At 42.7% G+C, this 23,893-nt stretch overlaps 2 protein-coding genes across 3 annotated transcripts; one reads left to right on the forward strand and one right to left on the reverse strand.

Annotated features, from left to right (window-relative positions):
* Nucleotides 1-1,091: 1,091 nt before the first annotated feature.
* rcor1 (REST corepressor 1) lies at nt 1,092-10,379 on the reverse strand. The gene is made up of 13 exons (XM_049597008.1): nt 9,743-10,379; nt 9,591-9,650; nt 7,653-7,733; nt 7,513-7,565; nt 7,246-7,407; nt 7,052-7,170; nt 5,213-5,291; nt 5,042-5,092; nt 4,767-4,913; nt 4,420-4,497; nt 3,974-4,031; nt 3,594-3,841; nt 1,092-1,562 (listed from the first exon to the last, which is right to left on the reverse strand). The coding sequence occupies exons 1-13, from the start codon at nt 9,930-9,932 to the stop codon at nt 1,518-1,520; spliced, it is 1,371 nt and encodes a 456-aa protein (XP_049452965.1). The 5' UTR covers nt 9,933-10,379; the 3' UTR covers nt 1,092-1,517.
* A 10,832-nt stretch (nt 10,380-21,211) lies between these two features.
* ankrd9 (ankyrin repeat domain 9) lies at nt 21,212-23,261 on the forward strand. Of its 2 annotated transcripts, none has more exons than XM_049596939.1 (2): nt 21,212-21,433; nt 21,482-23,261. In XM_049596939.1, the coding sequence occupies exon 2, from the start codon at nt 21,540-21,542 to the stop codon at nt 22,368-22,370; it is 831 nt and encodes a 276-aa protein (XP_049452896.1). In that variant the 5' UTR covers nt 21,212-21,433; nt 21,482-21,539; the 3' UTR covers nt 22,371-23,261. The 2 variants fall into 2 exon arrangements, with proteins under 2 accessions (XP_049452896.1, XP_049452897.1); XM_049596940.1 differs by having other exon boundaries at nt 21,212-21,385.
* The last annotated feature ends 632 nt before the right edge of the window (nt 23,262-23,893 follow it).

The following is a 23,893-nucleotide window of genomic DNA, read 5'->3' on the forward strand; positions in this document are numbered from 1 at the left end:
TCATGTTTCCTCATGTATTTCATCATTGAAATAAACTAAATCAGAATCATACATAAAGACAACAAGTATATTTACTTTATACTACTTCACCAGAGGTAAATATTGTACTTTTTCTTTTACTACATTTATCTGACAGCTTCAGATCATTGATACAAAATATAATCAATGTAAGACTGAACAACGCAGCAGTTTCTAAAGAGTCATTTAAATGAGCTCCACCTGGAGAACCTTACCTTCAGTATACAGATGAATGAAGAGCAATTTGAAAAAGACTGGGACGAATGGTTCAAATATAAAACAAAAAGACAACGATATAGGTAATGATGTTGTCCAGGTAGATGTTTGACTCGTTTACTCCCGCAGGCTCTGCTCATCTTTTATGTTCTCAAAGTTTTTTGTTTTATGTGTATAGTCAACTAACACGGTCAAACTACTCGAGGTATTCCCAGAAGCAATTTCAAAAAGCACTTAAGTAAAAGGAGGAAAGAAAAATAGAAACCACAGGACGAGGTAAACCAAAACCAGGACGATTTATTTAGTTATCAAAAATCAAACTTGTTTTCTATTTACCCTGGATTGTGACGTCCTGGAAGAGGCACAAAGTAGTTTATTAAGTTGTTTGGGAACTCAGATCTGACCAGATTTTACCTTTAATTGATACATGCAACTTTTGGTTTCAATATTTGTTGACTGAGGACTCTACAGAGGCAACGCAGCAGGTGTAGGTGAACAAACAATTTGGAAATGTTACGATGGATTAAATGGGATCTGTCTGTGAGAATGTATCTCTGTGGACAATCAATAAAAACATTAAGTGGAAAAAAATGAGCTCCACCTTTACCAGCTGCAACATTTAAGTGATGAACACATGAATTCATCCAGAATTATACTACGATAATATAAATATTATTCTGCAGAATGAGTACTTTTACTCATACTTAAAGTATATTTTGATGCTGTTCTAACCTTGTTTTCATTCCATAAAGCATTTTGTTGCATAAATAAAGTTTATTATTATTAAAATAAAGCATGTGATAATATGTTTCATTATTTTGTTAACCTGTTTCCGAAAACCAAAACACAGAAGTTTAAAAAAGGAGAGATAGAGAAGAAACATATTCATTTATTGATGAACTTTGGTTTTATTGTCACTCCCCAAAAGGTCATAAAAGCCACGCCCCCTACCTGAGTGACATCGTCAAACATGGCTGCTTCAGTTCAACCCCAAACCCACCCCAACGAACACAAAGAGAGAAAATAAAGAAAGAAAAAAAGATTGAAAACATAAAACATTGTTAAAATAGAAATCTGAGGGGAAAAAGGACAAATAACAGGCCCCGCCCACTTTGATTGACAGGTCAGGCCTGATTTCTGATTGGTCCAGAGAGATCAGCGATTACAGGTTCATGGCACAAAGCTCAAACCTGACCAGTGAAAGTCCAACACAAGAAAAATAAAATAAAATAAAATCAAAATCTTGATGACATCATAAACCAGAGAGGCGGAGTCAGAGAGTCTCAGGAGGCCAGAGGCTTCTCGGTGTCCATGAGAGAGGACGAGTCCTGCAGAGAGTGGAAACACAGTAGAGTTAAACTAGAAACACAGTAGAGTTACAGCAGAAACAATGTAGAGTTACAGTAGAAACAAAGTAGAAACACAGTAGAAATACAGTAGAGTTACAGCAGAAACACAATAGAGTAACAGTAGAAACAGTAGAGTTACAGTAGAAACACAGCAGAGATTCAGTAGATCACAGTAGAGTTACAGTAGAAACATGGTAAAGCTACAGTGGAAACACAGTAGAAACATGGTAGAGTTACAGTAGAAACACAGCAGAGTTACAGTAGAAACACAGTAGAGCTACAGTAGAAACATGGTAGAGTTACAGTAGAAACACGGTAGAGTTACAGTAGAAACACGGTAGAGCTACAGCAGAAACACAGCAGAGTTACAGTAGAAACACAGTAGAGCTACAGTAGAAACATGGTAGAGTTACAGTAGAAACAGTAGAGCTACAGTAGAAACACGGTAGAGCTACAGTAGAAACAGTAGAGCTACAGCATAAACACAGTAGAGCTACAGCATAAACACAGTAGAGCTACAGTAGAAACATGGTGGAGTTACAGTAGAAACAGTAGAGCTACAGCAGAAACATGGTAGAGCTACAGCAGATACACAGTAGAGCTACAGTAGAAACATGGTAGAGTTACAGTAGAAACAGTAGAGCTACAGTAGAAACATGGTGGAGTTACAGTAGAAACAGTAGAGCTACAGCAGAAACACGGTAGAGCTACAGCAGAAACACAGTAGAGCTACAGTAGAAACATGGTAGAGTTACAGTAGAAACAGTAGAGCTACAGCAGAAACATGGTAGAGTTACAGTAGAAACAGTAGAGCTACAGTGGAAACATTGTAGAGTTACAGTAGAAACATTGTAGAGTTACAGTAGAAACAGTAGAGCTACAGCAGAAACACGGTAGAGTTACAGTAGAAACAGTAGAGCTACAGTAGAAACATGGTAGAGTTACAGTAGAAACACAGTAGAGCTACAGTAGAAACACGGTAGAGCTACAGTAGAAAGACGGTAAAGCTACAGTAGAAACAAGGTAGAGTTACAGTAGAAACAGTAGAGCTACAGTAGAAACATGGTGGAGTTACAGTAGAAACAGTAGAGCTACAGCAGAAACATGGTAGAGCTACAGCAGATACACAGTAGAGCTACAGTAGAAACATGGTAGAGTTACAGTAGAAACAGTAGAGCTACAGTAGAAACATGGTAGAGCTACAGCAGAAACACAGTAGAGCTACAGTAGAAACATGGTAGAGTTACAGTAGAAACAGTAGAGCTACAGTAGAAACATTGTAGAGTTACAGTAGAAACATTGTAGAGTTACAGTAGAAACAGTAGAGCTACAGCAGAAACACGGTAGAGTTACAGTAGAAACAGTAGAGCTACAGTAGAAACATGGTAGAGTTACAGTAGAAACAGTAGAGCTACAGCAGAAACATGGTAGAGTTACAGTAGAAACAGTAGAGCTACAGCAGAAACATGGTAGAGTTACAGTAGAAACAGTAGAGCTACAGTAGAAACACGGTAGAGTTACAGTAGAAACACAGCAGAGTTACAGTAGAAACATGGTAGAGTTACAGTAGAAACAGTAGAGCTACAGCAGAAACACAGTAGAGATTCAGCAGAAACACAGTAGAGCTACAGTAGAAACACGGTAGAGCTACAGTAGAAACACAGTAGAGATTCAGCAGAAACACAGTAGAGCTACAGTAGAAACACGGTAGAGCTACAGTAGAAACATGGTAGAGCTACAGTAGAAACAGTAGAGCTACAGCAGAAACACGGTAGAGCTGCAGTAGAAACATGGTAGAGTTACAGTAGAGATTCAGTAGATCACAGTAGAGTTACAGTAGAAACACAGTAGAGCCTCTGGCTAGTAAGAGTTAGAATACATTTCACCTGCAGGTGATTTATTATTCTTCAATAAACAGCTTTCATCCTCCATCACATAAAGTTAGCCAAACTCTGTTAGAACAAACAGAGGATTCTGGGATTTGTAGTAAACATGAAAACACCTCCTCACCTCCTTTGTCTCCTTTGTCTCCTTGGCAGTGACCTCCTCCTCCTCAGCAGGACACTCCTCCATCTTGTCCTCCTCGCCTCCTCCCCTGTCTCCCGCCTCCATCCCATGTTCAGCCTCCCACTCCTGAAGAACCTCGTCCAGGTTGAACCTCCGTCTGTAGTTCACCAGGAAGTTCTTCACCTGAACCACAGACTTGTTACCAATCACATCTGAGATCGCCTGGAAGTCCCGCCCATATTTCCTGATGGCTGCATGTCATTGGACAAGAGGAATAGAGTCACTCATTCAGCCAGTCATTGAGAGGTTTAATCAAAGTGATCAGGGCTTAATTACCACAGGTGTGTCTCAGTTCACCTGGCTACAGGTAGTTTAGGTGTTACCTTGTACAGCGAGCAGCTGCTCCTCTGTGGTCCAACGAGTGTTAAACTTCTGAGTCACCTGCAACAAAACACAGCAACATGAAGACAAAGAGCAACTACAGCAACACCAACAACCAGCAACACCAACAAAAAGACAACAACAAGCAACAACAACAAGCAACACCAACCTAAAGCAACACTAACAGACAGTCAACAAGCAGCAACACCAACCTAAAGCATTAACAACCAACTGACAACAACCGGACAACAAGCAGCAACACCAACAAACAACAAGCAGCAACACCAACAAAAATACAGCAACCAGCAAAACAAACAACCAGCAGCAACAACAAACAGACAGCCACTTGCAACACCAACAAACTACAACCAGCAATACTAACATAAAGCAACACCAACAGACAACGGTGTGTGTGTGTGTGTGTGTGTGTGTGTGTTGCCGTGGTTACCTCAGGCTGTCTGTACTCTTCGACTCCTGAGCTGATTTTCTCCTTCAGAGAGCTGTTTGACTGTTTGATGGTCTGAATCTGAAACACAGAGAGAGAGACAGGTGAGGAGGGACATAGACAGGTGAGGAGAGACAGACAGTGTAGACAGACAGGTGAGGAGAAAGAAAGAGAGACAGGTGAGGAGAGACATAGACAGGTGAGGAGAGACAGACAGCGTAGACAGACAGGTGAGGAGAAAGAAAGAGAGACAGGTGAGGAGAGTGAGACAGGTGAGGAGAGACACACAGGTGAGGAGAGAGTGAGACGGTGAGGAGAGACAGACAGCGTAGACAGACAGGTAGACAAACCTGTCTCTTGATGGAGACCAGTTGACAGTCCAATTGTCTGATGAGTCCCTGAGCAGATGAAGACGAGAGCGAAACAACGTCCTGTTGATTCAGAAACATTCCTTTAGGAGGACGTTTCTTCAGCCGCTGAGACGCCTTACTGCCTGTCTACAGGTACACAGAGAGACAGGTAGACAGGTTAGTACCACCTGACTGAGACAGGTAGACAGGTTAGTACCACCTGAGTGAGACAGGTGTTAATAATGATAAAGGTGAAATGATTCAGGTGTTGTTACCTTCAGTCCTGGAGCTGGTTTGACCTCTGGCCTCTCTGATCCAGAACTCACCTGAAACAAAACCAGTCATTTAAAAACAGTCTGACATCAACCATCAGTAAACAGTGAGTCAATAAACGGTGAAGAGTAAACAGTCAGTAAACAATTAGTAAACAGTCAGTAAACAGTTACCTCCTTCTTGTCGTCTTTATTTGGGTCAGGTTCAGACTCACTGGGAGGATTGGGGTTTCCGTCCTCAACTTCATCGTCACTGAAACACAGAGTTTAAATCATTTATTAGAATCCACCTAAAACCACAAACATTCACATAAAGAGTTCACCTGTGAAGGTGCACACCTGTAGTGTCACCTGTTGTGTCACCTGTAGTATCCCCTGTAATGTTACCTGTAGTGTCACCTCTAGTGTTACCTGCGGTGTCCTATGTAGTGTCACCTGCGTTGTAACCTGTAGTGTCACCTGAGGTATTACCTGCAGTATCACCTGTGTTGTATCCTGTAATGTCACCTGTAGTGTTACCTGCAGTGTCACCTGTTGTGTCACCTGTAGTATCCCCTGTAATGTTACCTGTAGTGTCACCTCTAGTGTTACCTGCGGTGTCCTATGTAGTGTCACCTGCGTTGTAACCTGTAGTGTCACCTGAGGTATTACCTGCAGTATCAACTGTGTTGTATCCTGTAATGTCGCCTGTAGTGTTACCTGCAGTGTCACCTTGAGTGTAACCTGTAATGTCACCTGTAGTGTTACCTGCAGTGTCACCTTGAGTGTAACCTGTAATGTCACCTGTAGTGTTACCTGCAGCGTCACCTGAAGTGTTACCTGCAGTGTCGCTTGTAGTGTTACCTGCAGTGTCACCTTTAGTGTAACCTGTAATGTCACCTGTAGTGTCAACTGTACCGTCACCTGTCATGTTACCTGTACTGTCAGCTGTAATGCTACCTGTAGTATCCCCTGTAATGTTACCTGCGGTGCCCATGTAGTATCACCTGTGTTGCAACCTGTAATGTCACCTGTAGTGTTACCTGTAGTGTTACCTGCAGTGTCACCTGTGTTGTAACCTGTAATGTCACCTGTAGTGTTACCTGCAGTGTCGCTTGTAGTGTTACCTGCAGTGTCACCTTTAGTGTAACCTGTAATGTCATCTGTAGTGTCAACTGTACCGTCACCTGTCATGTTACCTGTACTGTCAGCTGTAATGCTACCTGTAGTATCCCCTGTAATGTTACCTGCGGTGTCCATGTAGTGTCACCTGTGTTGTAACCTGTAATGTCACCTGTAGTGTTACCTGCAGTGCCACCTGTAGTGTCATCTACAATTTTACCTGTAGTGTCACCTGTAGTGTTACCTGTAATGTCACCTGTAGTGTCACCTATATTGTTACCTGTAATGTCACCTGTAGTGCCACCTATATTGCTACCTGTAGTGTTACCTGTAGTGTCACCTGTAGTGTCACCTATATTGTTACCTGTAATGTCACCTGTAGTGCCACCTATATTGCTACCTGTAGTGTTACCTGTAGTGTCACCTGTAGTGTCACCTATATTGTTACCTGTAATGTCACCTGTAGTGCCACCTATATTGCTACCTGTAGTGTCACCTATATTGTTACCTGTAATGTCACCTGTAGTGCCACCTATATTGTTACCTGTAATGTCACCTGTAGTGCCACCTATATTGTTACCTGTAGTGCCACCTATATTGCTACCTGTAGTGTTACCTGTAGTGTCACCTGTAGTGTCACCTGTAGTGTTACCTGTAATGTCACCTATATTGTTACCTGTAGTGTCACCTATATCGCTACCTGTAATGTCACCTGTAGTGTTACCTGTAATGTCACCTGTAGTGTCACCTATATTGTTACCTGTAGTGTTACCTGTAGTGTCACCTATATTGTTACCTGTAATGTCACCTGTAGTGTCACCTATATTGTTACCTGTAGTGTTACCTGTAGTGTCACCTATATTGTTACCTGTAATGTCACCTGTAGTGTCACCTGTGCAGGTTGGGGCTCACCTGTCGTCTCTTTCTCTCTTGTTTTTCCGTGTCTGTCGGTCCATCAGACTCGTTTTACTGCGACTTTTCTTCCAGGAGTAATAAAAGCGAACCAGACTGGCCATGGATTTATCAGGTAACTGCACACAGACAGACAGTCTTTATAAACACTCTGTACTGGTCCCAGTGACAGAAATATACTGGTGATACATTACCATCTGCTGGATTCGGTGGAAGCTCTTCCCATGGAAGCTGAAGGCTTGTTCAAACAGGACTCTGTCCTCCACTGTCCACTCATCAGGAAATGGAGTGAAGTTCGGCAGGTCGGCCAGAGATTTCTCAATGTTGTGTTTGTGCCAGAAGAGCATCCCCAGAGCCTGAGGACAGAGGCCTACTGTCAGATACACAGTACATATATACACACTAACACTGTTCTCTATGAGTCACTACGTAACAGCACAGTTAGAGAGTTAGAGTACAACCTGCTCCATGCTGTAGCCATGTTTCTCTTTGGCGATGGCGATGTACTCGTCCACTGGAACAGAAAATACACTGTCAATATCTCAAACATCAAACATCACTCACAGGTTATATTTTATATGTTTAATCTGTAATTTCTTACACTGAGTCTGGTTCAGACAGTTGCTGGGGATCCACACCAACATGCCGAGGTTATCTCTGAGCTGAGCTGCCTTGGCCACCTCTGATAACACACACAGCGTTATTACATTCACTTTGGTTTATGAGCTATTATGAGATTTAGTCAGTTGTCAGGGGTGTTTCATCAGGGACGGACATTTAATTTAATGACACCAATGTCTAATGTCATTTACCTCCCCAAAAAAAGACACAGGAAGTGTGTGTAGGAACGGACAGGGTTACTGGGTTTTATTGTATGTCTACTGTAAAAGACTGTCGGGACAAGTCTGGGTGATTTTTAAAGGGGAAACATGCCTATTTTCAAAATTCATCCATGTTATGAGGGCTGGCCGATAAAACAGTAACAATATCATTTTTAACAATTATAATATATAACAAATTTAATAAATGTTCAGTATAATTAAACTACAAATACACCAGCAGAGGGGGCAGCAATCACCTTCAAAACATGGTGTCATCCACCATTAAACAGAAGAAGTAGTAGCCGTACTGGAAGAAAATGAGTAAAATTGAACTTAAGTCTGTTCACAGTCAGATGCTAGAGGGATATGTAATCCCTCCAGTGTGTTCTGGGTCTGCCCCGGGGCCTCCTACCAGAGGGACGTGCCCCGAACACCTCTAACAGGAGGTGTCCAGGAGGATCCTGATCAGATGGCTGAACCACCTCAACTAATCCCTTTTGACGCGAAGGTACAGCAGCTCTACTCCGTGCTCCCTCTGGATGTCCGAACTCCTCACCCTATCTCTAAGGCTGAGCCCAGCCACCCCACGGAGGAAACTCATTACGACCACTGTATCCTCAATCTCATTCTTTCGGTCACTACCCAGAGCATTACCATAGGTGAGGGCTGGGACGTGATCCATCTCACGCTCCATTCTACCCTCACTTGTGAACAAGATCCTGAGATACTCCATTCAAGAAGACCTTGATGAAAGTGCGTATTTGAACTTTGAGGACCTTGCCTGGTATGGGGACACCGGGGCCAGACCTTAGGGGTGGGGGGGTCGCCAGCAAGCGTCTGGTGGCCAGGCCTTGGGCCCGAATACATAACATGGAGCCGTCACCCTGCGGGCCCACCACCCACAGCGACAGGATGCAGGGGTCGGTGCATTGTGTGCCAAGCGGCAGACAGGGGTGGAGCCCTGGGGTGCTGATCCCTGGCGTTGTGGACAGAGGATGAGACCTCTGCGGACAATTCAGCTCCCAGTAAAAACCTCCTGAACAAAGACCACTGAAGGAATTCTAACCAGGAGAAGTTTGAGCTGGTTGTAATCAGCAATCTTCACAGCGAGATACCATTACACCCCCCTGAATCTGACACACTGGACTTTTTAAGAGTTAAAACAACTCTGCCAGACTCATATTATACTAGCTGTCTGACATGTTTTTGTTAATTTTATGGTTGGCATATATTAGTGGTCATTGTATTTATTTATATATTCTTGTCTTTCTTCTGTATGTTGTGTTTGTGTCTTCATATATTTTTCTTTTGTTGATATGAAATGTATAAAACAATCCTCTTTACAGCTTTACTGTATTAAATTTTACTATTTGTGAAAATAAATAAGTTAATCTGAGTTAGAAGTATAACACACCCAGTATGAAAATAAAAGCCAGTTTGATCCAGAATCAGCAGCAGAGGAAGAAACTGCTCAGTGTAGAAACACAGACACTAGACAGGATGTGTTATAGATCTAGAAACTGTAGAAGATGTTTAACAGATACAGTACAGAACTGGAACCACTGTGGTTTATTACAGAATCAAAACCAGTTTGACTCCTGGACTCTAGAACTGGAACCAGTTTGAGAGGACTGGAAACAGGATCGTGTGCTAAGTACTCTTGTTGTTCGAGGCTACCACTCCGCCTCTAGGCTACCGAGCCGTGCTTAAATACTTACCCGAGTCAAAGTCCGGAACCACGGCCTGGTACTGTGCTCCGACCCGCATCCCTCCTCCACCTACACACAAATACACGCAGAGCAGAACTCAGAACCAGTACTCAGAAGTTCACACAGAACACAACTGAACCACAGTGATCGAGGCTACCCACCATGCTCCTCGTCGCTGCTGGAGCCTGAGCTTCCTTCTTCCCAGCAGCTGTTAGTGCTGGTTCCATTACCGGACAGGCTCTTCCCGCCGGGGTTCGCTGCTGCCCCGGGGCCGCTGCTGCCGCTGCCCGCCGGGGCTCTGCCTCTTCTCTTTCCCGGACCCTCCGGGTTTCTCTCCAGCATCGCCGGCATGAGGAAGACGGAGGCAACCCGGACTAACCGCTAGGTGCTAAGTCAGGCTAACAGTTAGCTAGTTAGCTTAGCTGCCCTGCTGTCAGAACCGAACCGGCTAACGTTAAGTAGCCTCGGGGCAGAGCAGAGTGTTGGGTCCGGTGAGCAGAGGCAGGTTTCGGTGTGAAACACAGGAAAGATCCGTGAAAAGGAGGTCACGGCAGATTGATGAGCTCCAGCCGAAAGATGCTAACAGTTAACCCGAGACTGAAGCTTTACACCGAGGCAGAAAAGTTACGGAACAAGCTACCGGAACCAGAACAAACCAGATAGAACCGGACCGACACCGACTCCCAGGCTCCAACACAGCCTGAGGGATCGATCAGGACCGCTGTAAAACTGATTAGAGATTAGACACACTGAGGCTGATCGATCTCAGAAGAGGATCTGTGTGTGTGTGTGTGTGTGTGTGTGTGTGATCTCTGCTGCCATCACAGGTCAGATGTTAAACAGCCTCATCATAACTCACATTGATCACATTCATTATGCTCCACAGAAATATTAAAACCTCCCATCTTTTCAAATAACTCCCAAAGAACTCACATCAGTAATCTATGAATCAATCACTCAGTTGAAAATAATCTGAAGCTGTTATATTTATATCTTAATATTGGACAGTTCTGACACTTTGTCATGTTTTTGGTCACAGAATATAAAACAGGCAGATGTGTTTTACATCTGTCAGATACTCCACTGACTGTCAGCAGTAAATATATCTATATTTCCATGCTTTAAAATGAAATATCGTCATCTGTATTGTCCGATAACGTCTTCAAAATGAACTATCAGAATCGGCCAACATACTTTTTGTTATTTTGCACAGTGAGTGAATATTACATATATTTAAAAGTATCATATTTCACGTCTCCATCTGCTGGTGGGCCGTCACGATAAGAGCGTGTATGTATAATATGATGGTAATTCCACTACAGAAGAGACTTGATGATCACTAAAATTAGGTGGGGAAAATGTGGATACATCGATATCGGTTATCAGGCAAAGGAGTTGTGGCTTATCTGCATATGGGATATCGGTGGATCTGATCAAGCTGCTAGGAGCAGTACGTCAAAGTATAAAACATTTCATTCCCTGTTGCCAGTCTGTGGCGTCATAACCATAACAGAACATTGGCAGTTATGTGTTTGGGGCTCTTAACAAGAAGTTTGGGGCCGACTGGACCATGTGCCTTTGAGTTACAAACCACTTCCTGTTTGATGTCTCACCATGATAACAAGATTACAAAAACTCAGGCTTTTAATAGTTTTCATGTCAAAGGTCTTTAGACCAGTGGTTCTTAACTACTGGAGGCATCCAAAAATGGGTCGCAGATCCATTCTGAATGGACCACAGTACCATGAATTTCAAGCACAGTTTTTATTTTGAAGTGCTGCTGTAGAGTGAGTAAATAACAGACAGCTACTTGACAAAGACAGCAAACCAGCGCAATGACATGGCCAAACACAAGTATGACGCTGCATGTATATGTAACTGTGTGGACCTTGAACTAATGACGAAGGAGAAATCTGGACTCTGTGGCTGGACCAGTTGGGAACCACTGCTTTAGACAGTACAGACAAAATATGAAGTCAGTTGGATTAAATCAGTAGGAGGAGTTCGTCAAAACCCCTGTGAATTGTCAAAAATGCACAAAATTTGCACAGTAAATTCAAAATGGCGGACTTCCTGTTGGGTTTAGGTTTGGCTCCAAGAGACTCTTTTGTACATCTCGGGATGTTACATGTGTCTCCTAATCAGAGGTGGGTAGAGTAGAGAGAGGTGAGTTTAGAACAATATTCATTCATTCATTCATCTTCTAACCGCTTCATCCTCTTGAGGGTCGCGGGGGGGGGGGGGGGCTGGAGCCTATCCCAGCTACATTGGGCGAGAGGCAGGGTACACCCTGGACAGGTCGCCAGACTATCGCAGGGCTGACACATAGAGACAGACAACCATTAGAACAATATTACTCAAGTAAAAGTAAAAAGTAGTCATCCAAATAATTACTTGAGTAAGAGTAAAAGACTATTTGGTGAAAAAACTACTCAAGTACTGAGTAACTGTTGAGTAACGTCTGATTTATTTGTAAAATAAGAACATGAACGTAATCAATCAATCAAAAATAATAATCTGCAAATTCATGTATTTTAAATGATGCCCCTTTAACTAAAACAAAAATAAATTAAATCTTTACAAATATAACATAAATCAAGGCACAAGAAACACAAATATATTCTTATATATACTGTACATATATATATATATATATATATATATATATATATGTAATTATGTACTCAGAGGGGGGTAGAGTAGCCAAATATTGTACTCAAGTAAGAGTATTGTTGCTTTAAAACAATATAACTCAAGTAAAAGTAAAAAGTATTTTGCATTAAAACTACTCTGAAAAGTACAATTTATCCAAAAAGTTACTCAAGTAAATGTAACTGAGTTAATGATACGAGTTACTACCCACCTCTGCTCCCAATTTTCTTACATCTCCATCTTCCTGCAGCGTTTGTTCCAGCATGTAAATATTTGTTCTGCTTTAAGAGGTTCATCGAGGCATCACTAAAAGAACGGGAACCTGTGGGGTTTATCTGCCAAAATCTTGCGCAAAGATCTGGACCACTTCCTTACCCAGTCACGCAGTGTGGACAGGCAGCGAGGCCTCAGGCATCATCAGTGATGTCATTCATCTAAAATGAAACAAGCCTCAATACGCACATCATGGAGGACTTCACGGATTCCTCAACATGCTCCAGAACCTTGGTACAGTAACACATAACATCTGTATAGATCCAAGCGTGTATTAATGTGTTAATAAACTATACCTCTGCTGTATAAACAGACAGGGAATAACAACATAATACCAGTTATAATAATATAAATAATAATACATTACAATAATATCTACTTTCAGCTACATTACACTGTTATAAACCATTTATTACATGTTTATATTCTGATCATACATATACACTTTTTATTGCAACAACAAAAACAAACAAAATGGCCTTCAGGATAAACACCCCACCCATTACTGCACCACCATCCCGAACATGAATTTGCATATCACAGGAAAGCGACGGAATGGCCTGCTGTACTTTTCCTTACTCTGCCTTTGATTGGCTTGCCCTGACATTCTTACCCTTACCCTAATCAGTCCCACTCCTCTTTCCGAAACCCAACCAATCCAGCCAATGAAGGCAACGAGTACGAGCCAATCATAGCAAGAGTAGGGTGGTTCATTCCTTCGCTATTCCAGGTTTGGTATATTTGCATCCTGAACAACACTGTGTCTGCTGTGGAAACCTTCAGATTTCTGGGATTCACTGTCTCCCAGGTCCTGAAGTGATGTCCAACATGGATACCATCAGAGGGTGTACTTCCTGCACCAGCTCAGGAAGTATAACTAAAGATTTTCTATAACAAAAGATAACACTTGAAAAGCTGCGTCAATGGTATGAAATGGTATACACCCTCAGTCTCCTAAGTGGGCATGGTTGTCTTTCCCCCGCATCCCCCCTGACCCTTCTTGTTTGGACGTGTAGTAAACAACGTGAGATATGAAATCAGATTCAAAACAATACAACACTGTACACAGTACAAATTTAATATTTGCTCCTTATTTTGTCGCTCGTTTCTATCTGCTAGCTTTATGTCTGATATCAACTGAGTGTAAGATCACGTCAGTTGTTGCCAGCTCTGATGAGAGTATGTTGCTGAGACAGAGACATGTCACAAATTCACTTAATTTTCCTCCGAAATAACAGACAGCTACTTGACAAAGACAGCAAACCAGCGCAATGACATGGCCAAACACAAGTATGACGCTGCATGTATTGAACTGTGTGGACCTTGAACTAATGACGAAGGAGAAATCTGGACTCTGTGGCTGGACCAGTTGGGAACCACTGCTTTAGACAGTACAGACAAAATATGAAGTCAGTTGGATTAAATCAGTAGGAGGAGTTCGTCAAAACCCCTGTGAATTGTCAAAAATGCACAAAATTTGCACAGTAAATTCAAAATGGCGGACTTCCTGTTGGGTTTAGGTTTGGCTCCAAGAGACTCTTTTGTACATCTCGGGATGTTACATGTGTCTCCTAATCAGAGGTGGGTAGAGTAGAGAGAGGTGAGTTTAGAACAATATTACTCAAGTAAAAGTAAAAAGTAGTCATCCAAATAATTACTTGAGTAAGAGTAAAAGACTATTTGGTGAAAAAACTACTTAAGTACTGAGTAACTGTTGAGTAACGTCTGATTTATTTGTAAAATAAGAACATGAATGTAATCAATCAATCAAAAATAATAATCTGCAAATTCATGTATTTTAAATGATGCCCCTTTAACTAAAACAAAAATAAATTAAATCTTTACAAACATAACATAAATCAAGGCACAAGAAACAAATATATTCTTGTATATACTGTACATATATATATATATATATATATATATATATATATATATATATATATATATATGTAATTATGTACTCAGAGGGGGGTAGAGTAGCCAAATATTGTACTCAAGTAAGAGTATTGTTGCTTTAAAACAATATAACTCAAGTAAAAGTAAAAAGTATTTTGCATTAAAACTACTCTGAAAAGTACAATTTATCCAAAAAGTTACTCAAGTAAATGTAACTGAGTAAATGTAACGAGTTCCTACCCACCTCTGCTCCTAATTTTCTTACATCTCAGTGAAACGTAACACAGGGGCTACTTGGTTGAAATTTTGTAGGGGGCGCTTCTGAGCTATAATGTGACACCCGAGTTTGGTAAGTTTTTGATCACCTTTAGCTCCTCATGTGATTCATTTGCATAAGTAATCATAATAATTCCTTCAGTTTCAACAGGGTCTTGGCACCATTCGGTGCTTAGTGTCTAATGCCCTGGGTTACAATCTGAGCATCCTGTGATATGGTTGGAGAGGGGGTTTTAGCCTTTTTATGGCTTCATTGTGTTTTGTAGTACAGAAACATCCTGTGGCTTTGAACCTGTGGGGTCGGGGAGTGTTGCAGGTGACATGATGCTTATCGACTGCAGAGCATGTAGCCTGTCTCTTGGCTGCCTTTTCTTCCTGCAGCGTTTGTTCCAGCATGTAAATATTTGTTCTGCTTTAAGAGGTTCATCGAGGCATCACTAAAAGAACGGGAACCTGTGGGGTTTATCTGCCAAAATCTTGCGCAAAGATCTGGACCACTTCCTTACCCAGTCACGCAGTGTGGACAGGCAGCGAGGCCTCAGGCATCATCAGTGATGTCATTCATCTAAAATGAAACAAGCCTCAATACGCACATCATGGAGGACTTCACGGATTCCTCAACATGCTCCAGAACCGTGGCACAGTAACACATAACATCTGTATAGATCCAAGCGTGTATTAATGTGTTAATAAACTATACCTCTGCTGTATAAACAGACAGGGAATAACAACATAATACCAGTTATAATAATATAAATAATAATACATTACAATAATATCTACTTTCAGCTACATTACACTGTTATAAACCATTTATTACATGTTTATATTCTGATCATACATATACACTTTTTATTGCAACAACAAAAACAAACAAAATGGCCTTCAGGATAAACACCCCACCCATTACTGCACCACCATCCCGAACATGAATTTGCATATCACAGGAAAGCGACGGAATGGCCCGCTGTACTTTTCCTTACTCTGCCTTTGATTGGCTTGCCCTGACATTCTTACCCTTACCCTAATCAGTCCCACTCCTCTTTCCGAAACCCAACCAATCCAGCCAATGAAGGCAACGAGTACGAGCCAATCATAGCAAGAGTAGGGTGGTTCATTCCTTCGCTATTCCAGGTTTGGTATATTTGCATCCTGAACAACACTGTGTCTGCTGTGGAAACCTTCAGGTTTCTGGGATTCACTGTCTCCCAGGACCTGAAGTGATGTCCAACATGGATACCATCAGAGGGTGTACTTCCTGCACCAGCTCAGGAAGTATAACTAAAGATTTTCTATAACAAAAGATAACACATTAAAAGCTGCATCAATGGTATGAAATGGTATACACCCTCAGTCTCCTAAGTGGGCATGGTCGTCTTTCCCCCGCATCCCCCCTGACCCTTCTTGTTTGGACGTGTAGTAAACAACGTGAGATATGAAATCAGATTCAAAACAATACAACACTGTACACAGTACAAATTTAATATTTGCTCCTTATTTTGTCGCTCGTTTCTATCTGCTAGCTTTATGTCTGATATCAACTGAGTGTAAGATCACGTCAGTTGTTGCCAGTTCTGATGAGAGTATGTTGCTGAGACAGAGACATGTCACGAATTCACTTAATTTTCCTCCGATTTCCTCCGTCTGTCTGAAAAAATGCTGTCTTAATGTCAGAATATCCACATGGGTTGGGGCTTGTGAAAAATGGGTCCAGTATGAAGGAAACGGCCACAATCTGCACTCACATTCACTTTTCCTATTGGAATGAATAGATTCAGGGCTGCGCAGCTACTCTCCTAAGAGGCCAAACCCATGTGTCACAGGTCAAGGAAATTAATCTGAAGTGGGCCATCTTGGTTTATCAATTGTCTGTGATTCAACCTGGCCTCAGGAGCTCCTGTTGTTCTCTGCTCGTCCATCACTGCGTGGTTTGGATCCAAACAGGACAGGAGCAGACTACAACGGACAGTCAGGACTGAAACTGAAACAATCACTGTTGGTAGCCTGTCCTCCATCTAGGCCTTCTCCACCTCCAGAGTCAGGTGACCTCACTGTAGACCATCACACCCTGGAACACAACCTGTCACCTGTACTCCATCCAGGACTTTTCCACCTCCAGAGTTAATGAACATCACTGCAGACATCACACCTTGGACACAACCTGTTCCAACTTCTTTCCTCTGGTAGGCGTAATAGGCCTATTTCTACAGGCCGTCACAGTAATGAACACTGAAAACCAGTCACATACTGTCAGGAACCTGGAACACCAAACACTCATTGTACTTCACTATACCTGTAAATGATACACAATATACTAATACATTTTTTCACATGTATATATCATTAAAACAAATAAAGGTACTCTGTATATAGACTGTCTTATCCAATGACTTCATGTATATAAAGATCAGGATCAGAAGCACCTATACAAGGTCAGTGATGATGTATGACATAGATGCTGATGTTTCCAGTCGCCTCTCTGTCAACTCAATTTGTGCTAAATTTACCCTCTTATATCTGTTTAGCCAGTGTTGGTGGTGCTTTATGTGGTTTGCTGGGACAGTGGTGGCTTGTAGCTGCGAGTCACTCATCAGGATGAGGACATCAACTCACCTGTCTGTAAACTCTCCTGCCAACTTGTAGCTAGCTGCTAGCTAGCCAGGTTGAGGTTTTCAAATGTCAACGTCACTAAACATCGAGGAAAGATGGAGAGGATGGGCATCGGCTGAACTAGCTACCTTCGTGCCGCATCAGTTTCCAACTGAATATCAGTATCCCACGAAATTTGGCTAAATCCTGGACAGTACCATTCAACCAGGTGACATCTTTTCTATACGCTGAACTGACAGAGCATGGAACCCTGGTGAGAGAAGGAGAGGACATGTGTGCTTTATAGTGTGACAGTGGGAATGTGAGGTGCTGTCCTGTTCCTGCTGTGGATCACTGCTAAACACCATATAGAGCCGGCCTCAGAGCGAAGTTGCTGCCCTTGTTCGGGTGGAGCGACCCTACAGCCATCTTGTTGGGGTTGGGATCTGTGAACAGTTAAACCTTTCAACAACCAGAAAACACCATCCGGAATCAAAGATGATTATAAAGCAACAGAAAACAATGTAAGAAGACACAAAAGGACTAATTTACAGAGCACGAATTAGAGGAGCTGATGGGATCACATTTTACTGGATTTGTATCTTGTATAATTCCAAGCGACAAATAAATGACTGATTGACTGATTGAAAAAGTATATGAGCAAATACCTGCAGCTGTCTCCCTAACATTAATCATGCCATAATTATTCCAGCAGTTTGTCTCATTTTTCTATTACTCTATCTGTTGTCAGTGTTTATGTTTGACCTTCGTCCAGCTTTGTGTGTCTGTATGTATCTGATCTTGGTTCTGTTGGATTGGACTGAATCCTCAATACTGCACTGTGACTGGTTCCAAAAGTTATGTGTGCAGTTAGAGTCAGTGAACAGCAGGAGGAGCTCTTCATCATGTTTCTGTCCAGTGTCTGCATGAGTTGATTTCTGATGATGATGATGGTCCTATATACAATATTCTCTATGATTTACACATGCTTAATATGAAAACGCCACAGGATAACTGCAGCTGTCAGATTAATGTGGTGCAGTACAAGTATCAAAAGGATCATCAAATGGAAATACTCATGTTAAATGCAAGTACCTTAAAAACTGTACTCCAGTACAGTAATAAATACTTTGAACCACAGCTTTACACACTGAAAATATTTGTATTCATTATAAATTTTTATAAATATAACTGTTTCATTCATCTTTACTCAACATACCTTAGCTTTACTGTCTCTGTACTTGTATGTTGTGTATGTTATGTACTTCTGAAGGTATTCAGTTTGTTTCTGTATCAAATCAACAGTTTTTTCTTTTCAAACAACGCAGACTTCAAACTGATGGGACTGTAAAATGATCAATAAAGTAATAAGAAAAACTAACTGATTTTTTATCAGGAGTCATGTGACTGCTGTCAGGTGAAAACCACGCATCTTCAGTCTTTAAACAGAAACAGAAGCTTTAAAGGTCCAGTGCATAAGATCAAGTGACATCTAGTGATGAGGTTGCAGAACTGAAACTTCTCCTGTGTGCCAAGCATGTAGGAGAACTACAGTAGATGACATGTAGGAGAACTACGGTAGCTGACATGTGGGAGAACTATGGTAGATGACATGTAGGAGAACTATGGTAGCTGACATGTGGGAGAACTATGGTAGATGACATGTAGGAGAACTATGGTAGCTGACATGTGGGAGAACTACAGTAGATGACATGGAGGAGAACTACGGTAGATGACATGTAGGAGAACTATGAGAACTATAGTAGCTGACATGTGGGAGAACTATGGTAGATGACATGTAGGAGAACTATGGTAGCTGACATGTGGGAGAACTACAGTAGATGACATGGAGGAGAACTATGGTAGCTGACATTTAGGAGAACTACGGTAGCTGACATGTAGGAGAACTATGGTAGCTGACATGTAGGAGAACTATTGTAGATGACATGTAGGAGAACTATGGTAGCTGACATGTAGGAGAACTATGGTAGATGACATGTAGGAGAACTATGGTAGCTGACATGTGGGAGAACTATGGTAGATGACATGTAGGAGAACTATGGTAGCTGACATGTGGGAGAACTACAGTAGATGACATGGAGGAGAACTATGGTAGCTGACATTTAGGAGAACTACGGTAGCTGACATGTGGGAGAACTATGGAAGCTGACATGTAGGAGAACTACGGTAGATGACATGGAGGAGAACTATGGTAGCTGACATGTAGGAGAACTACGGTAGCTGACATGTAGGAGAACTATGGTAGCTGACATTTAGGAGAACTATGGTAGCTGACATGTGGGAGAACTATGGTAGATGACATGTAGGAGAACTATGGTAGCTGACATGTGGGAGAACTACAGTAGATGACATGGAGGAGAACTATGGTAGCTGACATTTAGGAGAACTACGGTAGATGACATGTAGGAGAACTATGGTAGCTGACATGTGGGAGAACTATGGTAGCTGACATTTAGGAGAACTATGGTAGCTGACATGTAGGAGAACTATGGTAGCTGACATTTAGGAGAACTACGGTAGCTGACATGTAGGAGAACTACGGTAGCTGACATGTAGGAGAACCACGGTAGATGACATGCAGGAGAACTATGGTAGCTGACATGTAGGAGAACTATGGTAGATGACATGTAGGAGAACTATGTTAGCTGACGTGTAGAAGAACTATTGAAGCTGACATGTAGGAGAACTATGGAAGCTGACATGTTAGAGAACTATGGTAGATGACATGTAGAAGAACTACAGTAGCTGACACTTAGGACAACTATGATAGATGGCATGTAGGAGAACTATGGAAGCTGGCATGTGGGAGAGCTATTGTAGATGACATGTAGGAGAACGATGGTAGCTGACATGTAGGAGAACTACAGTAGCTGACACTTAGGAGAACTATGATAGATGACATATAGGAGAACTATGGTAGCTGATATGTAGGAGAACGATGGTATGGTGGCCGTCAGGTAGAAGAACTACAGTACCTGACATGTAGGAGAACTATTGTAGATGACAGTTTAGAGAACTATGGTAGCTGATATGTAGGAGAATGATCGTATGGTGGCCGTCAAGTAGAAGAACTACAGTACCTGACATGTAGGAGAACTACAGTCTCCGTCATGTAGGAGAACTATGATATGGTGGCCAACATGTGGTCAACAGTGGTCAATATATGAAGAACTACGGTGGCCGACATGTTGGAGAACTACAGTTGTCAACATGTGGGATAACTATGGTGGCCAACAGGTAGGAGAACAACAGCAGTCAACATATAGGAGAACTACAGTTGGAGAACGACGATGGCTGACATGTAGGAGAACTATGATTGCCAACATGTAGAAGAATTACGGTAGCCGACATGTCAAACTATGGTATGGTGGCCAACATGTAGGATATCTACAGTGGCTAACAGGTAGGAGAACTACAGTAACTGACATGTAGGAGAACTACAATGTTCAACAGGAAGATGTAAATGGCCCTTTCTAGACCCAATGTTTGGTCTATCTGTTCTGGGCTAATGTAGAAACATGGCAGTGGATCCGCTCCCTATGTAGATAGAAACGTCTCATTCTAAGGTAACCAAAACACAATGATTCTTATTTTCATTATACACTGAAGAAAACATTCTTACCATATTATATTTCTGCACACTGGACCTGTACAACTCAAAAAGGTTTCTTAACCTTTACTGCTGCAGATTTATAAAAAGGTTTAATCAGCTGATGACACTCACACACTCACACACACACACACACACACACACACACACACACACTGTTGTTTACTGCCTTCATTACATAAACTGCAGCCATTTATAGGCCACTATGTTCGCTATGTATGCAATGTGAGACACCCCCTCCCCTGTGCCAAACATCCACACATGGAGCTGCAGTGACGGAGGAGAAGCTATAAAAGTGTGAAGGCGCTGACGACGGAGGTTTGACTGAGAGGCAGACTGTTTGTGTCTGAACCAGGATCAGTCAGGGAGTCTGTCCCCCTCAGACCAGGCGTGTCTTGTGTTTTCTTTAGGACAGGCGTAAACAGTGTCTCTCCAGGTGTGTCTCGTGTCTCCTTCAGGACAGGCGTAAACAGTGTCTCTCCAGGTGTGTCTTGTGTCTCCTTCAAGACAGGCGTAAACAGTGTCTCTCCAGGTGTGTCTTGTGTCTCCTTCAGGACAGGCGTAAACAGTGTCTCTCCAGGTGTGTCTCGTGTCTCCTTCAAGACAGGTGTAAACAGTGTCTCTCCAGGTGTATCATCATGCCGTGGCTGCTGTCCTCTCAGTTGGAGCATCTGTCTTCGTCTCCGACTGAGCGTCAGTGTGAGCGGACATCGTTCTCGTTCTACTGTGCAGTGCGGGAGCAGCTGCCAGTCTGGCTGCTGGAGGACATGCGCAGTATGGAGGTCTTCAGCTGGGAAGACGGACAGCCTCGACCCTTCCTGCCATCTGAGGCACTGCTCTATGCGCTTGTGCACGACCACCAGGACTATGCACGCTACCTACTCACCACGTACTCACTGAGCGCGCTCAAACCGCCACGCTGCAGCTTCTGCTGCTGCCGCAGTAGCGGAGCGCCACACCTGACCATGGCGGTGCGCTATGACCGCGTGTCGATCCTTAGCATGATGGTAGAGGCTCTGAAGGACTGTGACTCGAAGAGCATGCGGCAGAACTATCTGGACAGCTGTGGCGGCTGCTCACATGTGGCAGACTCAGGGAAGACGGCAGTGCAGCTGGCGGTGGAGCTGTCACGGCCTGAATGTCTGTTGCTGCTGCTGGCTCACGGTGCGCTGCCTGACGGCCTTGATGCCGCACTGCAGCGACTTGTAACCTCCGAGGCGACAGACCGACGCCACGCACAGCGCTGCCTCGACTTTCTACTGCTCTTCCTGCCAGGACCACCGTCGCTTTGCCACCTGCGGGACGAGCCACATCGTTGGCAAGGCCTGCTGGGAAATGAAGTGTTCAGCTGGCTGTGTGGTCTAGCCCCGCCCCCCCTACTGCTGCAGGCACTCAGGTGTTTGGCCCGGTCTGGCCCTGACCACATCACCACGCTGCCTGACTTCCTGCAGCCACACAGCTGGCAGTGACATCATCTGTCACCATGCAAACAACACTGCCATCACCTCAGGATTGCTGTGATTGGACGGTATATTGATGATGTAAATAGAATGTAAATCAAGACTAAAAACAGACCTGATCACTGATCAGTGATCAATTCTGCTGAGTCAGTCACCTACAGAGTCTGACACATGTAAATCTGATGTTTCTACCTCAGTGTCCTGACGAGACAGAAGAAGAGTTCTCTGTGCTTTAACGCTTCACAACAGGAAACACGTCTCAGGTTCGAATCCGGCTCGACATCATTGTTTCCCGTCATTTCTGCAGCCTGTCTAAAAAAAGACATTCAAAAATAAATAAAATATATTCGATATCCTCAATCATATCACTTAATCATCCCCTCAGTTTATAAATTGTCAGATACAGGAACACAACACCTCATGTTACAAACACAACTGATCCCTGTTAATCTCCTCTGTGTGAGTGTGTCTGTTCATGTGCGATCCAGAAGCAGAGAGAGGAGGTGTCCATTTTAATCGCACTGACTCTTGTGTCCTGAATGAAAAACCTGTAACACAATGAGGAACGTGTTTAATGTGGATATCAAAGGGAGATTACGCCAGTTTTCTGGACGTACAGAGGCCTAATGATCTCACTGACTTCATTCAACGGGATGTAAGATCAGACGTACACTTTACTACCTGGCAAGTAAATCATTTCTTTTTGTTTCTTTCCTTCTTCAGCTCAGGTCTTTGATCAACACTGTGATGTAAATAAAATGTATTTATCTTAAAAAAATGACAGACATTTGCTTCTTGTATGTTGGAAACATGAAATATGTTGGACGTGTTGTCTGAAACCTGTTGGGCTCATGTTTTGTTGAAAATCATGTTGAAAATAAATAAAACCCAAGTGCTTCACGCTGCTGCAACTCTTTAAAATCTTACTTGATTTTATGATTTATAGTTTACAATTCTATGACTTTATGATGTCATGATTTTATGACTTTTTTATTTTATGTCCATTGTGTTTATTTTCATGTGACGCACTCAGTGCTTGTACTGCCCTTATTGTAAAACATTTATTGTATGAAGGGTGCTAAATAAATATGGTCTGTTATTATTATTAGGGCAGCATGGTGGTGCAGTGGTTAGCATTGTTGCCTCACTGCAAGAGGGTTCCTTGTTCGAACCCAGGGTGTGGGATTCCTTCTGTGCAGAGTTTGCATGTTCTCCCTGTGTCAGCGTGGGTTTCCTCCAGGTGCTCCAGCTTCCTCTCACAGTCCAAAGACATGCAGGTTAATTGTCCGTAGGTGTGAATGTGAGTGTGAATGGTTGTCTGTCTCTATGTGTCAGCCCTGCGATAGTCTGGTGACCTGTCCAGGGTGTACCCCGCCTCTCACCCAATGTCAGCTGGGATAGGCTCCAGCTCCCCCGCGCCCCCTAACAGGCGAAGCGGTTACAGAAAATTAATTAATTTTACAATTCTGATTTTATGACTTTTTCTGATGTGTCCATTAAGTCTTTCTTTGCGTGACGCACTCAGTGCTTGT

This window comes from Epinephelus fuscoguttatus, linkage group LG14, assembly GCF_011397635.1.
Source record: "Epinephelus fuscoguttatus linkage group LG14, E.fuscoguttatus.final_Chr_v1".
NCBI classification, from domain to species: Eukaryota; Metazoa; Chordata; class Actinopteri; order Perciformes; family Serranidae; genus Epinephelus; species Epinephelus fuscoguttatus.